Source organism: Hydra vulgaris, chromosome 07 (assembly GCF_038396675.1).
Source record: "Hydra vulgaris chromosome 07, alternate assembly HydraT2T_AEP".
NCBI lineage: Eukaryota > Metazoa > Cnidaria > Hydrozoa > Anthoathecata > Hydridae > Hydra > Hydra vulgaris.
In genome coordinates this window covers 13,408,096-13,427,918 of record NC_088926.1, presented here as the reverse complement: position 1 = coordinate 13,427,918, position 19,823 = coordinate 13,408,096, and the positions used below count along the sequence as shown (strand labels likewise).

The following is a 19,823-nucleotide window of genomic DNA, read 5'->3' as shown; positions in this document are numbered from 1 at the left end:
TCAGTGATGAATCGAAGTTCAACATCATTGGGAGCGATGGCATTTGCCGTGTATGTCGACCGGCCGGTAAAACGCCTCGATTTACGTTACTTTCATAAGACCGTGAAGCATGGTGAAGGCAATGTAATGGTCTTGGGGTGTTTTTCTGCTAACGGTCTAGGTCCAATACATCGAAACAATGGAATAGTGGACCGTTTTATGTATAAAAATATCCTGAAAGATGTTATGTTACCTCATGCTGAATGGAATATGCCAATAAAATGAGTTTTTCAGCAAGACAACGATCCGAAACACACTGCAAAAGTAGTCAAGCAGTGGTTTCAAGACAACCACCTATCGGTGATGGATTGGTCGCCTCAATCTCCGGATCTCAACCCTATCGAGAACCTGTGGGAGATCGTCAACCGCAGAATTAATCGTGAAGGTGTTCAATAAGGATCAACTGTTTGAACAAATCCAAAAGGCCTGGGCAGCGATTCCACAAAGTTTGATTGATCACCTGATCGAATCTATGCCTCAAAGATGCAAGGCTGTGGTCAACAACAAAGGATTCGCCACGAAATATTGATAGCGAAATACAGCTTGGTCAACATTTTGTTGAGTTGCACTTGTTTTGTCCAGAAGGAAATCAACTTTTTTTAATGCTTTTGATTAATTTATTAACTTTCGTGTACAAATAATGAACTTTGTGATAAATAAAACTTGAAGAACTTTGTCTCTTAACAGTTACATAGTTATTTCTCTAAATTGAAAAAATGCAGCACTTTTATATAAAGAAACTAAATTAGCATTATTTGGTTGCACTCGTTTTATCCTATACTGTATATATATATATATATTTATATATATATTTTTATATATATATATATTTATATATGTGTATATATATATATGTATGTATATGTATATATATATATATATATATATATATATATATATATATATATTTATATTTATGTATGTATGTATGTATATACAGACAGACTGTTTTTCTTTCTGTAGGTTCATCCGGTAGCTTCCTTATGAACCTACAGAAGGAGAAACAGCCTGTTGAAGTAAAAATTAGATAATTAGAGTATTTTTAATAATTTATTATTGCTCTCTTTTTTAAGAACATTGAGCTCCTGACTAACCCTGAACTCTCTCTCTCTATATATATATATATATATATATATATATATGTATATATATATATATATATATATATATATATATATATATATACATATATATATATATATAATATATATATATGTATATATATATATATATATATATATATGTATATATATATATATATATATATATATATATATATATATATATATATATATACATATATATATATATAATATATATATATATATATATATATATATATATATATATATATATATATATATATATATATATATATATATGTCTTTAAGGAAAACTGCAATTATACTTTCCTATATAATCTTCAATCAAAACATGCATCATATTTAATACACTACTTTGTTGATATACGAATTTATTATTATGTTAATTTTCACAACCATGACTTAGCTCATGTTATAAAAATTGTTTGTATTATTCTTATATAGTAAAATATTATATTTAGTTGAAAAATGTTTATTCATTTTTTTTGAAATGTGCTAAATTGAAATTACAAATTTTCGATATGCTTAACAATTTTTATTTCATATTTAAGATGAGGAAAATAAAAATAACAAGTATATTTATAAAAACATAAAAAACAATAATAAAAGCATATTAACACAAGAAGGAACGTTTGAGTTGTTTTATACTAACATAGCTCAATAAACTATTTATACAGCAGTTGTATAATTTTGGGCTACTAAATAAAATCTCTAAATATTAAAACATTTACAAAACTTGAATATTGAACCCTGATTGCTGTCTACCATACAGTTATATTATAAACCTTCTACCATACTGCAGAGGGTAGTTAAGAATTGAAATGTACATATGTTTAAAAAAAAAAACAGGTTCATATAACGAATATTTTTAGTAAACCTATTAGTAATAGGTTTACTTTGTTAAACAATGTAACATTGTTTGTAAACAGTATAAGATTTTGACATCCCAGAATCCCTGTTTGTTAAATTACAAGAAAACTTGCAAGTCATACACCACTGGTTTATGGTTTGTTTAATTTTAATTTTCTCTTCAGTTTAGTTTGATTTTTTGAATAGCAGAACGCCATGAAATACTGCACCTGCTAATGTAAAAAAATTCTATTCTAAAGCTTAGCATTCAAGCTAAAAATATTCTTATAAATGGTTGTATGGGATCAACCCATACAAACATTTATAAGAATATTTTTAAATATATTCTTTATAAAGTCAAAAATGTCACATAGTTGAATATGTTCAAATTTAATTAAAAATAATTTAAAAAAAATGATACTAACAAATAAAATTTCAATAGCTCCAAAAGTTATAGTATGTCACTGCAATCATGATCAGTCACCATTGTCACATTTACTGTTGTGATGCCAATGATTATGGTGGAGGTGACAAATTGCATACTTAACTTAGCTCTTCACATGAACTTATCTGGAAATCAGCTGGGTTATTCTTAATATTAAATGAGACAGTGGGACAGCAAAAACCATTGAGTATGGTTTTCACTGTCCCACTTTGAATCTTTGAAAACTCTGCCATCTTTGAACAACAAAATTTATTAATGGTAGATTTAATAATTAATATAATGATTTAATATAATAATTTACAGAACAAAAAAGTTTTTTAAAGTCATTTTAAAGAACAATAAATTTCTATTACTTCATGAATTGATGTAAAGTTTTATGTATAGTTATGTGTTATATTCCTAGTATACTGTCCTTTTTTATTGTCTTTTTTCTTCGAAACATTAAATAAAATGTATGTATTTACAGAATCATTTTTTGAAAAGACAATTTTATAATTTATTAAAATTTAAATTATGCATTAAAAAGTTCTTATAACTATAATAATAATAATAATAATAATAATAATAATATACTTCTTTTTTCTACATATAATAAATACAACTTTGTGTTGCTTAGATTTATATATGTATAAATATATTTTTGTATTGTTTAAATTTATTTATGCTGCTCTTTAATTATTTGTCCTAACAAGCAGAACTAAACCTATTTGATGCAAGTAATCTGTGGTGCTAGACCAAACAATAAAAGCCCACAGAGAAATCAGAAACATTTCTGTTGAAAAAACTTTTTTTATAAAGGAGGATGAGTAATAAAAACAAAGAAAAATGAACAGAACTTCAGAATAAACATAGATTTATTTTAAAGAGAAAAAGCTTATACATTATCACATTCAACGGTAATTTTATCGTTAAAGTATATCTAAAGCAAACAGAACACATAAGCAACAAATATATAGATAATGACCATAAATCTTCATTAGATAAAAAAGTTTAATTTACCTTAAAACAAATATATATATACATAGTTTAGCCTGCCAGATAAACACCATAGCCATTTATGCATTACCCTGTGATGACAGTATGGAGTAGGTGTATACTCCAAACTGTAGTAAAAATTATTATTACTTATGACAGATTAGACACCTATGCATCTGACTTCTGGTTCTAATAGCTAGCTCAGGCATATTCCAGAAACTTCTTTTCCTCTGGACGTTTTAGAATAGAAAAAACACGGGTGTAAAATTTTTTGCTTTTTTGGGGACACTTATATATGAGTCATAAATTAGAAATTTTTCCATAACACAGGTGTTCAATGTAGGTTCTAATAAGTTATAAAATTGTCTTTCCAAAAAATGATTCTGCAATTATATTCATTAAACATTTTATTTAATGTTTCAAAGAAAAAAGTCAATTTACTAGGAATATAACATAACTACATAAACATTTTTTATCAATATCATGAAGTAATACAAAAATTTTGTTCTTTAAAAAGACCTTAAAAACTTGTTTGGTTCTGTAAATTATTATATTTTATTATTATATTAATTATTATAGCTAACATTTACAAATTTTGCTGTTCAAAGATGGCTGAGTATAGTTTTTTCACTTTGCCAACAACAACTTATTATGTGTATTACACAAAATATTTTTAATATTAGTGTATCGTTTAAATTTATTTATGTTTCTCTTTAGTTATTTGCCCTAACAAGCAGAAAAGTATCAATTACACAACTCCCTCACATAATGAAAGTATGTTCTACAAATATTGGAACAAAGAAAAATGGATTCCTTTATATCTTATACCTGTGCTTCTCCCTCTTTCTTGTTTCAAATCTCCAACTTTCTTTACAAAGTTCAATGCTGCTGGTATTGATTACTCTTTTTTTTAAACCTATTTAAAATGATTTTGATGTGTAAATTATGAAATATTTTTGGAAAATAAGTAAAATATGTTTAACTATCTATCAAATTTAGGAACAATTTCTGTTATGTATATCTTGGTGTTTGTAATTACTAAAGCTATTATTTGGGGTCCTAACTTGCATTTTAATCCTTCAAATGACATAAAAGCATCTCAATGTGAGTAAATATTTTTTTAGATCATTTATAACCATCATTTATAACTAAATACAAATTTATGTGTATGAATATTGTAATCAAATATAAATATAGCATGTAAATGTGTATTTTAGCCAAATATAAATTTAACATGTATGTAGCATGTATATAACCATATAACTTGTATTCTGAATGTCAGTTTATGAATTAGAATGTTCAATGTCACAGAATTGTCATGAATTTTTTTTTTCTTTTTATAAGTAGTAAAAGTTGTTAGTAGTTATTAGTTTTTTTAATTATTTTCTTTTTTCTTTTTAGTTATCTTGTGACTTAAATTTATTGTAACAAAGTTATATTCTATAGTTTTATTATAGAATATATTCTATAATTTATATTCTATAGTTTTATTATATATCTATTTTGTATATTTATATAGAGAGATTTCTTTACTGCAATATTACAAGCAAAAAATTAAAAGTTTTATTGTCAAAATTGTTTAATAATTTTTTTTGTTACTTTACTTTTTAATTGTGTTGATAAAAAATCTCTCCAAAGTTTTAGTTGTATCTCTTTAAAGTTTAATTTGCATTATTTCTCCAAAGTTGCATCTCTCCAAAGTTCTAGTTGTATCTCTTCAAAGTTTTAGTTGCAACTGTTCGTAAATAACCATTATATTTCACAATAAACACAACACAACTGAAAACGTATGTAAAAAGAAAACATACAAGTGTGTTGTTAGAAGTCCAGTTTTGTAAAAATAAAGTTTACATTAAAAATTTATATTTTCAACGTATAGATAATCATTTTTTGATATTCTAAAATAATGATTTTTAACTCATCAATAATTTGAATTTAAAGTTCTCATAATATTATGTCCAATCTTTAATCTTTATGTTCTTTGAATTATTTTAATTTAAAATTTAGTTTAATTAAGATCTTTAACTCTTTCGCACCTATATAAGATTTGTAAACAGTAGAAATATACATACTAGTGATGTACCGATAGCACTTTTTTGGCCAATGCCGATGGATGGGAAAAGGCTGATACCATTGAATTGACTAATTATTAAAATTTAAAACTATACAACTTTAAATTGTGTAATCTTTTTCATGGAATCAATACTGGTAAACAAATACTTGGACCCAAATCAGAGCCAGACCATTATTTTAAAAGATTTTAGAAAAACTCAGTTAAAAACATATACATTTTTTAGTTTTTTTTTTACTATGTAAAGAAAGAATAAATACAATTTTAGAGGTACGCTTTTTATTTCAATTTTAAAAAGAAAATGGTACTATCGTAAGCAGTTTACTTAGAATTCTTTATTAATTCACTAGTAATATAGATATCTAAATAACAATCATATGTTGTTTAGATATCTAAATTATATATAGATCATTAAATTGTTTTTAGAATAATTTTATTTTGTGATGTTCGATCCCCATCACGTCCCGAGGAGTACTGGGCTCAACTTGTTTCTCCACGCAACGGCTTTGTTCATCAAGGTTTGTTTTTCAGAGTTATAAAGTTGAGAAAGGGTTGTAACCATAACTAAAGTAGCCTCCTTGACTAGAGTGGCCTTTATGGTGGTGAATTGAAATAAAAAATATAGAGAGAGAAATACAGTAGGCTTTACTTGAACACATATAGATAACAATGTTAAAATAGGTTACTTTTAAGAATAACAATAGAACAACACAAAATAAAATTATTCTAAAAACAACATTATGGTAATAAAAGTATAAGTACATTCAGTTGTTAAATTAAAGCTTGTAAACATCATCTTAAGAATAAACAATATTGTCTTTAAACAAAGTCAAAATAAACAATATCTTAAAAAAATTATAACTAATGCATAAAGTTTAGTTTACTTATTATTTAATTATTATTATAATGTAGGATAAAAATATTCAAATGCCATCATTTACTAAAGAAAAAGTCAGACTTTATGTCTTAAAAAAAGTTAATAAAATACTAACCAAGACTTAAAACAACCAGAGGTGCATTATGTACAGAAAATAGATACAAATAGGCATGCTTAAACATTGAAATAGAAAGTGCTCAAACACTTAAAAATCTTAAAGGATGTAAAAAATTATCAACAAATTAGCCACAAAAAACAGTTTTGTATTATAAAAAGCATCAAATTTGCACTCAAAATTGCATTTTTTTAACAGATAAATTCATAATTCATATATTTTAAAAAATAACTAAAATATCAGTGATAGCGTACATTAATATCATATGAATGTGACTTGTGAAAAAAAATTTTTAATCAAACACTCAAAAAAAACTAAGGGGTCATCTAAGGGGTTGTTCACAAATTACGTCACTGATTTTTCAACCATTTTAGACCCCTGTCCCCCTCCGTGTCACAAATTGTAACACTTTAGTAACAAGTTCTGAATGAGTTGTCACAAAACCACTAACTTCCCCCCCCCCTCCCTCATCCCTAAAGCATGACATAATTTATGGACCCTTTATTTCTATTATGGAGCTTTTAATATTAGTTTATTACGGCTAATTTTAAAGCCAAATATAAAGTTATCCTTTAAAGCATAAAATCAAGTAGTTTTGATTAATGGCTCTGCTAAAAAAAAACCTTTATTCACTACAAAAGAGTTAATAAGAAATTATGCTTTACCTTTTTACTTCATTGTTTGAACATGCTAACTTTTTGCATTCTCAAACGATTAGGTGTTTTAACAGAAGTATCCATAATTGATTCCATTGTTAAAGAAAAATGACTGTTACTTTCACTAACATCAGTACCACTGAAGTCATCACCTGAGGCATTTATTGAGACAAATCATTTTTCAATAGTCAGTCATCCCTTTTACAACTTAAATATATAATTTTGGAATTTGTTAATTTTTAATTGTTGCCTTAATACTATGAACTAGAAGAAAGCAAAGCCCCTGAAGCAACCAGGGATGCTTGACTCTTCAGCCTCTGAAATTTTTGTGATACTGTTTATTCCTCATATTAAAAAGTGATAAAAGCAAAATTTTTTGTCTAACAGATTTATTTATTTGTTTGTTTTTTTTCATTTTAGTATACAACAGTGGTTTCCCTGCATTGGCAGGAATATTAGCATTGGCTTTTTACATTCACAACGCAATTTTATCAATACTTTCAACCAACGAAAAACCTGAAAACAATGTAATTTTGTATTTTTTTACATATTTTTTATATATTTTATGTCATTATCATATACGAAAGTTTACAATATTTTTTCAATATTCAATTCAACATAGCATGGCAACTTGCATATTTAACTTTATCATAATCATTCACATTCAAATTTGATTTACTATTATATATCAAGTTCTTTGTATGTTTTTATGATTTTACACAATTTGTTTTTGTTTTTTGGCATGGAAGATTTTATTTGTAAGACTAAAAAGATTTAAAAATATAGTAATCAAAAAAATCAACATATAACTGTTTTGAGCTTCAATAATTAAAAATTGACAAACTTGGGGGTTGTTGTGCTTAACTTTAGTCAAATAAAAGCGCATTATAAAAATTGGCTTGAAAATATAGATGTAATGTTTTCTCATATTTTATTATCTGTAAAATATCATAGTCTGAAGATAAGCTGCAAAATTGATTTTATTGCATCAATTTTGTCAGATAAACAGAACTACTGAATCTTTTCAATTACCTGATCATAGCAAACCACAATTTTATAGCAAACCACTTCTATATACTAAGTCTAAAATTTTACTTTTTCCATCAAGTAAAATAGTATCAACTAAATGTAATTTTCTACTTATTTCTTTTTTTGGCTCATCAAATTTCCTGCAAAATGGTTTATTATTAAAGTAGGTCTTTACCACTAAAGTATGAACAACAATAAAAGTGTTATAATGTACCAAACATTAAAGCAAAACATTACAAATTCTAATGTTGTTATAGATACCAAGTTTGAATAATGTTAACCAAATAAAATGTAACCAAATTAACAACATGCAAATCCTGGTAAAGATGAAAACAATATGTGGTAGGTTGACAATATGTGGTAGGGTGACTTTTTATGATTCTTGTTTATATAACATTCCATTTATTTTTATTCTCTTAATTTTGATAAAATTCTTTCTGATCAACTTTGCCAATCTAAAATAACCTTTTTCAACCCTTTTTAGCTTTTTAGTCTTTTCCAACTCTTTTTAGATTTTTTCTCTTTTAACTATTCTTTTTTATTCACTGGCAATTCTAGTTTAAAATAAAATTGTTTAAAATAATTATAAAAAAAAAATTTCTTTAATAAGTGTCCTTTAAAAATAGAATTTCATATAATATAAATTTCTTCGACACAGATGCATTATATGTTTTTAACATCACATCTAACCAGTATGCAGAAACAATCTAATAAAATTGTTTAATATTGTTAAAATTTCAGAAATATGAAGAAAGTTTATTATTATTAAATAAGATGTCCAATATTTTTTAAAATTTAAAATTTAGTTTTTGCTAAACCTGACATCCCAATTTGCTACTTGTAGTTCATATTTTTCTACAGATTAATCAAACAACGAGTCAAATTTTATCTAAATGAACAATTCTGGATTTGTTTCCTTTTTATTTTTAGTACTCAGCACACAAAACTTATCTTAAAAGTTTCTTGAGTTTTTTTCTTATTTATTGAGCTTGTAGTAGAGAGTGACACGGGGACAGAAAGTCTCCCTATCCCCACCCCATCTGCATACACATTTTTCCATCCCCGTCCCATCCCCATCAGGTTTGTCCCCATCCCCACCCCATTCCCATCAAGTTTGTTCCCATCTCCATCCCATCCCCATCATTACTGCTTCTCTCCCCATCCAGTCACCGCATCCAGTATAATAATTCAAATATCAAAATCTTGTATTTTAACTTTTTTCATTAATACTTTTATTAATACTTGAAAACTGTCCTTGACTCAGATATATTATTATGCTTACCTACTATATCTATTTTTTGTTCAAACCATACAGAAATAAAAGTCCATCGACACAATCTGGATGAAGTTGTGTTCTTCTATCGTCAAGTGTTCTTCCAGCAATTGAAAATGAACGTTCGGATGATGTGCTTGTTGCTGGAATTGACAACACTGACTGTGCTACCTGTGACAAATTTGGATAGAGTCCTGTTTTACTTTTCCAAAACGAAGAAATATTATCCTCAGAATCTGTGCTGTTCCAGTAGCTGTCAGCTTCATTGATGGCAGCTTCTTCACTTTCAAATAAATCCACAAAAAATTCACTTGAATTGTCGTTATGTATTTTCCTCTTTTTTTCAGTTGGCTCAAGAGAAGTATTTTGATTTAAGTCAAAGAAGGCTGGTCGGACTAGAGGCAATTCATCTACCATGTTGTTTAACCTATTTAGTGCTTCTTTAATTTCTTCTTCTGTCATTATTTTAGTTGCAATTCTTTTAAATTTTGGGTTCAAAAGAGTTGCAATTCTATGCATTTCATTTATTGGAAAATAGCGCTTCATCATGTCATTTAAATGTGTCTTAAAGTCTTTAATGATATTACTATCTGTAGCCAATACTTGCAAATGTTTTGTTATTTGATATTTAGTTGCAACAACCATGTGCAAAGAACATTCTTTGTCTGTTGAAAGATGTTTAGTAGCAGTATCAAATGGTGTTAACACTGTGATGACATCTTTCAATAAAGTCTCGTTCAAATCGAATAGTTTTCTTTGAAGTTTTTTATCTTGTTCTCTTGCTGACAAAGTTGTTATATCTTCGATATTTGTCAACACTGATTGCAACATAGTGAGTTGAAAATTCCATCTTGTTGAAACAGATTGCTTAACCGATGTTTGTAGTTCATGTTGAATTTTTGAATGTTTTATATGTGTCACTATTTCCTTGCATGTGCCACTAAGACTAATGATTTCCAAAACCGAAGCAGGGGCTTCGAATCTTTCACTTCATGAATCAAAACCAAATTTAGTTTGTGTCCACAGCATGGAATTCAAATTTGATCTTTAAAAGCAGCTTTAACATTTGAGCCATTGTCAGTTACATAATAATTGTCACTTCGCCATGCTCCCATTTCTTCTAGAATTTCTTTGGTAATGGATTTAATATTCTCAGCAAAATGTAATAATAATAAAATATTTATGAAACGTTAATTAAAATAAAAAATACAAGATTGACATTGCCAATAACATTGAAATAAGATTTTAATTGATGAAAGCTTTGTGGAAAGTTATTACAATAAACTACTTTTTAAATTGACAAGAGAAGAGAATCCACAAGCCAAATAAATATTTATGAAATCATGTGGTTTAACTTTAATAAAGAAATATTTATGAAACCATTTGGTTTTAAAAAAGACATTTGTAACCATGTGGTTTTAAAAAAGAAATATTAATCAAATCATGTGGTTTAATATTATTAAAGAAATATTTTTAAAACCATTTCGTTTAAATAAATAAATATTTTGGAAACCATTGAGTATTTAACTCAATAAGAATTATAATAATCTCACCTGTGTGTTTTTCTTCCATTGATCTTGTTGCAATGATGTATGAGCACAATTTCCATTGGTCGTTGATATAGAGTACTGTAATTGTGATGTATGGCACTGTTGTCTGTATGTGTGTCCACAAATCAGTTGTTACAGCAAAATGTTTCTGCTTCTCAAACACTTTTCTAAGCTCAGCTCGTTTCTTTTCTGCTTCAGTATAAACATGACGAGAAACAGTTCGAGCAGAAGGAAGAACATTATCAACAGAAACATTTCCATGTTTAGCTCCAATTGAAATTAATTTCTCTGCAAATTTTCTAAAACCAACACTTTCTACAATTGAAAATGGCCGAATGTCAGTAGCACACATGTTCGAAATTACATTAACCAGCTCACTTTTTTTTGTTGTCGATATTTTTTTAACAGTTTCAGAGGTTGACACACAAACCTGGTTATTTTCGGCAACTCTGTTTTCCCCACACATGATTTTATGTGAGCTTTCAAACCACTTGTACCATCTCAAGATTTCCATTTTAGTAGAGCTTTACACTTCAAACAAAGAACGTGCTCACTAAAAACATTGTCAACATTCACCTTTAAGAAAAACGGCCAAACATCGCTGGTTCCCGGATTTTCGACGTAACTTATACTATCATCGTTTTTTGAAATAAGTTTGCTTAACTTTAATTTATCCATTTTATGTATCCAGATTACAAATTAATAACCATTACCGTGGAAATAAATTCAGATCTGTTACCGCCACCGCGGTATAACCAAGCCCATTTTTTTCATCCCCGCGGTATTACCGCAATTTCCGTTACCGTGTCACACTCTAGCTTGTAGCTGAGATGACTTCTTTAAGTGTTTGAAGATCTCTAACTGGAAGATCATCTGGTAATTCTAAAAAATGAAAACTTTTATGGTGAGTTCTACTTTGCAGTGACTCAGCCCATTTTAAATATTATCTATAAAAAATATGTTTTGTTACATAGTGGAAAAATCAACTGAGTATCTATTTTATTTTTTTATTTAGATACTGTTAGATTTAAGCATTTTGTACTTTTTTATTTTATACTTTAAAAAAATTTTTAAACAAAAAATAGTTTTAATAATGTTATTTATAAATATGGCAATATTTACAAATAATATTATACATTATGGCAATATTTATAAATAATATTATTTATAAATAAGGCAATATTTACAAATAATATTATTTATAAATAGGGAAATATTTGCAAATAATATTTATAAATATAGAAATATTTATAAATAATGTGTGGATAAAAAGGATAGTTATCTATCTTGAGTACTTTTCTGTTCTGACCACAAAAACAACTAGCTTTTTTATATGATCTTTAAAAATGTTTTAAAAACTTTCATAACTTTGAAAACTTTTTTTTGAAAATTTATGTTTTAAAAACTTTCATAACTTTGAAAACTTTTTTTTGAAAATTTATGTTTTAAAAACTTTCATAACTTTGAAAACTTTTTTTTGAAAATTTATGTTTTAAAAACTTTCATAACTTTGAAAACTTTTTTTTGAAAATTAGAATTTTAACAAAATAGAATATAATGGAAACATTTGTTGAAAAAATTGTTAAAAAGTTCAAGATAACTAAAGAAAACCAGCAGAGGGACCGAAAATATTTTCTAAGATACTTAAAAGTTCAGTATATTGAGGTTTAAGATATCGAAAGAGTCTTAGCGTAAATGAGTAATGTGTCTAAGGGACCAGGAAAAAAGTTTAAGATATCAAGTATTTAAGACATAAGTTATTGACATATCAGCGCCAAACCTTTATTTTTACTTTTTTTTTTTTTTTAAATGAAATTTTAAATAAAAACATGAAATTTTTTTATAAAAGATTTTATGTGCAAGTTTTTAAATATGCTTTTGTTTTGTATTGAAAAGGTTCTTTTGTTTTTTTATTGAAAAAATTTTGGGGAGGTTTTTTAAAAAATTAATATGCCTAAAAACTTAAAAAATACCTTTAAAAAGTAGAATTTTAAATAACAGATGTTAAGAAATACTATAAAATAGAATAAAGAATCTAGGAACAATTATAAGATCTTTAAAAAATGTGAATAAATTAAAAAAAAAGGTGCTTTTTTCATTAGCACATAGTGATCAGCCTCTCTGAATTTTTTAAGTTTTTCTTAAACTTTTTATTATTATTTTTATTAAGTTTTAAATTAATGAATGATAAATTAAATTTTGTTAGGGTTGACTATTTTAAATCACATTTCTAAATTTTTATTTAAAACTAATTTAAATATTATTTATATTAATTAAACATGTATTTCTTGTAATACAAAATTGTATTTCAACAATTCATACTCACTAAAAGTCATATAGAAACTTCTGGTACTTTATTGTAGAAACTTCTGGTACAAATTATTTTTGATTCATACATCTGTATAGTTTTATTTAAGAAAAGTTTATAGTTTATTTTTGAGAAAATATTTAATATAAATATTTTATTATAGGCTCGTGATGTTAGCATAGCATATACTCTTACTGGTTGTATGTATTTTACTGTAGCAGTTGTATTTTATTCCTGTTTTCCTTTGGATAAAAGTTGCATAGAGCAGGTGTTTTTTTGTTATTTTCTTTTTCATAAGTACTTATAATTATATGAGAAAATGCAATGATCATTGATTTTTTAAAAAATGGTAATTTTTTTATAAAATGTTTGTTATTTTTGTTGTTGTTTTTTTGTATAAAATGTAAAATATTTTTATTTTGATGTCAGGTTTTCCTTGACAACTTTCCATCAACTGATATCATGGTGTTTATTGCACAATGTGGCCTATTGTTTCAAATGACAACAGTTTTCCCACTTCTTGTGTATATAGTGCGAGTACAAATATTTTCTTATTTTTGGAAGTCAATTGATTTTGGGTAAATATTTTGTATGTTTAATTTAGTGTGTATGCGATCTATATATCATGTAGATCTGATTCGTTCTCTCTCGTGTAAATCTCATTCACTCTCTCTCGTGTAATCTCATTCACTTATCACACATTCAATATTATTTAATCTCATTTATTAATTTCCTCTTTAATTTTATTAATCTTGTATTTTTTTAAATGTTCCTCTTTTTATTTGTTTTTATTGTTTTAAAAATTATAAAATTAAAAATATTTGTATTGTATGCAGTTTTTAGATGCCAATAAAGAGAGACAATTTTATAAAGTAAAAATGTTGTAACCATTCTTTTCTTTATTTCTATAGGTACTTACCAATTATCCTCTTAAGCACTCTATCTGTATCAACTGGAGTGTTTATGGCAGTGTTTTATCCGCAAGTAGGACACATTATAAGGTAAATTAAGTGGGTTTTTAAATCTTAAATTTTTTGGTTGGGAATTTAACCACCATATTTTTTAGTAAATTTAACCACAAAGTTGGAATTAGGGTTGACTCCTTAAAAAAGCCTAGTTAAGGTCAGACTAGATGTTCTTTTTTATAAACATAGTTTTAAATTTATATATAAATTTGTATTATATAATATATATATTACAAATTTATATATATATATAATATATATATATATATATATATATATATATATATATATATATATATATATATATATATATATATATATATATATATATATATATATATATATATATATATATATATATATATATATATATATATATATATATATATATATATATATATATATATATATATATATATAGACCACACTGGAAAAATGATCAAGCTACATTTTTATGGTTTTGAGTAAATTAGATTTTAAACTTCAAAACACTATAGCTCACTTATTTGTTAAGCTTTTTTAATTTTCTCTTTTTTGTTATTTACTTGAGCAAGGTCTTTAATAAAAACAAAAGTTTTACTCTCAACATTACTTAGCAATGATGCTGTTGTTATTGTTTTACCGATGGCTTTTTGGTGCTTCATCGTTTTTCCGTTTTATACTTTTTTTTTTCAAAAAATGTTGTTTATAAATAAAAAAATAAACTTTAACTGGTGCAGTGTAGAGTGTATTTATCGTTTTGTCTAGAAGAATAACCAATACAATAAATTAAGGAAAACTTAAACTTTATTAACTAGAAATAAGATGCGTTTTAGTAATCGTGATCAGGATTAGTTAAAAAATAAAAGGTGATTGTTTTCAATCATCAGTGTCCAAGCTACTTCCTTCAGAACCGCCAGTGATGTCTGTAGTTGAGGTTGAAAGGTTGTCAAAGAATGCATGGTTTTCAGGTCGACAAGCGCTTGAGAACTTGGAAATCTTTATACTTTTCTTTGCTGATCGCCAGATCAGTAGGATAGTGTTGCATCAGCATTGGAAGATTTCTAAGAATTGATCTCTTCTTCTGGGGTTTTGCTAATACACCGGTTTCCATTGAGCCATTCTAATTATTTATATATGACACCAATTTGGGATGCTGAGCTTCAAATCGGATTTCCTGCACTGGCCTTGTGGGAAAGGGACATGTTGCTTTAAAGTTTAGTTTCATGTGGTTAGTGAAACTCAAAAACTAGTTGCGAGAAAAACAAATAACATTGTATGGTGTTGGTTTAGCTCTAGCTTCTTCCAGGACTCTACACCAGTCTTCTGGCAACTCCACACCAGCCTTTTGGTTTACCAGACCCATGTCTCTGTCACACTCCATGTAAGAGTGTCCTCTGATGGGGAAAGTCAGCTTGACAGTCTTGAAGCGCTTGTAGGTGTGAATCATTGTGTGGAAGAAATGAATGATGGTGAAATTTTTTTTCTGTCCAGCACATCCATCACAAAAAGCCTCCAGGTCAGTGACATTAAGATGACTCGAAAGATGATTTATAAAAAGATGATGCAACATTGACGCAACGTCATCTGCACCCTTCTTTCCTTTGGTTTCACCGTAGGTATATATGTATATACCATTTATGGACAGCACGTGAATGTTAAAAGATACAAAAGTTGGCGACGGTAGTAGACATTATTACATGTCTTGTTTGGTATAGGTAGATTTTTTTGATAATCATATGATATTGCCTCAACCGCATCAGTTGCTTGAGCACGTCTGTGTGCCTCCGATTTTCTTGTGTAAAATGTATCAGCTTCGCGTTTATGAAGTTCATGTTGTTTGGTCAATTTTTCTTTTTCCACATGTAGGACATCTACGTCTCCGTCATTCTTTAAGATGCATTTTTCTACATGCTCTATTTTTAAAACTAACTTCTCACAAGTCGCACAAGTGTCTTTTCTTGGGTATCCAAACCCTACATTTAAGTCCTTAACAAACACTCTGCGATAAGTTTCGTAAGTTATCTCTATGTCAGGATGTGTTTCTTGGAAGAGGGCGTGCATTTTGCTGACATTAAGCTCTGCTGAAAGATACAGTTTTCTAGTTTTGCCAAGTGCATAGTGAGAATATCTTCCACAAAAGATATATGTGCATGGATAGCTGCTGTCACATGGTCAGGAAGCCTGTGTGGCCTATTCTTATGTCGTCCTCTGATATCTTAAGGATGATACCTTGTTGTAAAAAAAACCATTAGTAAGTGTGAGTAATAGAGGCGGATTAGTTGATTGGGGGAGGGGGTGGGGTGTGAGTGGTACTTACAAAAAAAAATAACATTATTAATACTCCTAGTGGTAGTGCTAGTATAAGCTATAAATTAGTGAATATCTTTCCATAAGCAGTCAACCGTTACAACTACAAGTTAGTAAATCTAAATTAAAATTTGCATTGAAATTGAACTGTTATTTGTATGGTTATTAGTTTATTAATTTAACTGTTATGTCGGCATTGCACTATCTGTATAGTATGTTGCTAGACAGTGTGAAAAAAGGATGCAATACGCAAACATCAACTTGAAAAAAAGGTTCCACTGGATGTTTAGCAATGGTACAAAAAAATACAGTCAACTAGTATTACTACAGTCTATTAGCTGTAGTAAAATTATACCTGACTACATCTAGTAACATGAACTGATTATGATTGCTCAATAATATTTTAATCTAGCAGTACCAGATCAGTACCATGCTCAATAATATTTTAATCTAGCAATACCATGAATAACTTTGTAAAACAGAAATAGCTATATTTAAAGATGCCTTTTCAATAATTTATAATTATGATAATGTAAATTATTATAATAATTATCACAATTATATATTTTTAAATAGGCATACTTTGTGTAATAGTTATATTTTGCTATTCACCTGTTGAGGTTAAAGCTTTTTTGATGGTTTGTACTCTTCTGTTTGTAATGCCAAACAAGGCAATAAAGGCTTTGAAGCAGACTTTCTGTTCTACATAGGTTCCACCACGCAGGACTTGTACATGATAAGAATAAACAAATTCATAGAACTGGGGTTCCCCTTCACGATGAGTAGGTCTTCTCTTCAACACTTTCTTTGTTGTAATAAGAGAAGATAGGAATGAGTCTTGGTAGTCTTTTGAAGGGTAAGCATTGAATGCTTTAATAAGAGCTGCTCTGTTTTCTAGATTTGTTTTTGCAGTGCTTCGAAAAAACAAATAGCCTATTGTGTGGTTTGAAAGTTGAGCTTTTTCGCCTTTTTTAGAATCTTTTTTAGAACCCAATGATTTTCTTTTCTTCCGCTTGTCCTTCACTTGTGGAAAATCAGAAGCATCCGCCATTTCAACAGGTTTGTTTATAGTTTTCTCGATTCTGATTACTTTAGCGTTGTCACATGTTTTACAGCGAGCAATGTGATTGTTCTTCCAGTGGGCAGATAAACTAGAAAGCTTAATATCTATGTAATTTGACCGATATTCTAGTTATATAGTCAATTATTATATAGTTTAACTGCACCCAAATATAACAGGGGCAAAAACCCAAATAAAGCAAAAATGTAGCTCTATCATTTTTCCAGTGTGGCCTTAATATATATATATATATATATATATATATATATATATATATATATATATATATATATATATATATATATATATATATATATATATATATATTATTATATTAAATTTCATTTTAAGTCATCATTATTATCTTTTTTAAAAATCGATAAAAATTTAAACTTTTGTTACATTGCTTTTGTTAGTTTGGTTTGTTACAATATATTTTTGCTCTTTCCAATAAATGTTGTTATCAATTTATAAAAGATTATTGAGTTACTTAACTGCTCAGTTGCCAAGCTGTTTAAGTCAAGATGGATGATACTCAAAGAAGTAGAAATTTTGAATGAATCTATATTTAATGGGAAAATTTTTAGTTTTTTTTTTGGTTAAAATTTTACAGTGTTTAAATTTACATGAAGTTTACCAGTTGAAAATTTATTTTATTTCAATATAATATTTTTTTAGTAGTGGTAGCATTTGATCTGAGAGTTTTAAAAGTACAAAAAACTTGGACTTTAGTACAATTTTCATATGTCCTTTTTGCAGATCTTTTGTTCCTTATATATTTGTTTTTAGAAAATTTGTCTTTAATATTTACTACAAGTTTAATATCTCACTCTACAACATCACTAAAGTAACCAGTTGTGAGGACAGAATTTAGTTTTTTTTTTTTTTTTTCTGTTTTTTTTGCAACTTTGATTTTTTTCAGCTATTTCAGTTCTTTTAGCTACTCCTGAAGTCTTTCATCTGAAGACTGTATAATTTTAGGCGATGAAAGAGCAAACACATCTTTTTGCCAATGAAAGACTGTAAAATGACATGACAAAGAAATCTTCAATGTATCATTAAAAAACATGATCGTTTTTTTTTTTTTTTTTTTTTTTCAAACTTTTTATCTTGGAAAGTTTTCCATCTTGTTTTTTTTTGTCTCTATAACTAACATAGTTGTGAGTTCTCATGAGTTTGCTTCTCAGATAAAAAAAGTTTCATTCAATAGATTTGTTTTTTTATTTTTTGTTTTGTTGCACATTTATGGTCTATTGGTTAAAACTTTTATTTTAAATTTAAAAAATTTGGATTTTTGTGGATGTGGAAAATAAAATGTGGATTGTTGACTGAGAAGAATCAGTATAGCAGCTGTTGTTTATTAGTTAATAAGTTTTGACATCTCGCATGCTGATCAAAACTAGCAAAAACCTTTTTTAACATATATGGTAAGAAAAGCTCCACCAGCTTTTGATATTCCTCAAAATTATTTTATTTTTGTTATTCCATTGAAATAATATTTTCATCATTCCATTGAAATAATATTTTTATCATGTGGCTAGTCTCTTATTCTAAGTTATTTTTTATTTTTTATGGTTGTAAAAATTTTTTAGATTTTTTTAGTTTATTTACAAAATGCTTTTGCAAAAAATAAACAGAGAATTTAAACTTTGTTTGAATTGGTACTTAACAGGGGACTAGATGCATAAGTATATATGCATCTATTTTATATCTACCTATTTATCGTGAAGTTAGTTTCAAATTTTTCTGATCATTCTTTTATGTGATTTCGCTGGTAATTTTATGTACAGTAATTTAGGGGAAGTTTAATATAAATTTATATAGGATGGGAATAATATGAGTTTTTTAAATTGCAAGATAATAATAATTTAAAATAATTTGAAGTGAAAATTATGGACTTTGTCTTTAGGTAAAAATATTATCAAATGGTTTTTTATGTTAAAATCTACATTATTATGTATTTGTAAATGACGTCTATAAATATAACGTAAATGGTTTTTATTTTGATTACTGTTTTAGTATACTAACACTAATCACATTGTTTTATATACCAAAGAGATACAATATCAAGGAGATAGAAATATGTTATTGGGAGTCATTATTATATTATCAAGGGTAGTTAAATGCAATAGAAAGAGGAAAATAGTGCAAAGGAATGCTATATTAAAACTCTTTGAACTTTGTTAAAGAATAAACTTAGAATATTTAGTATTTTATTA

At 27.1% G+C, this 19,823-nt stretch overlaps 1 protein-coding gene across 2 annotated transcripts in view; it reads left to right on the top strand.

Moving 5' to 3' along the window:
- LOC100212807 (dolichyl pyrophosphate Man9GlcNAc2 alpha-1,3-glucosyltransferase) overlaps positions 1–19,823 on the top strand; it is a 118,900-nt gene that overhangs the window by 98,222 nt on the left and 855 nt on the right. For both annotated transcript variants that reach the window (XM_065801115.1, XM_065801116.1), the window contains exons 9-14: positions 4,129–4,302; positions 4,411–4,515; positions 7,551–7,657; positions 13,454–13,558; positions 13,720–13,868; positions 14,202–14,291. In XM_065801115.1, the coding sequence (XP_065657187.1) occupies positions 4,129–4,302; positions 4,411–4,515; positions 7,551–7,657; positions 13,454–13,558; positions 13,720–13,868; positions 14,202–14,291 (730 nt within the window). The remainder of the gene's footprint in view (positions 1–4,128; positions 4,303–4,410; positions 4,516–7,550; positions 7,658–13,453; positions 13,559–13,719; positions 13,869–14,201; positions 14,292–19,823) is intronic.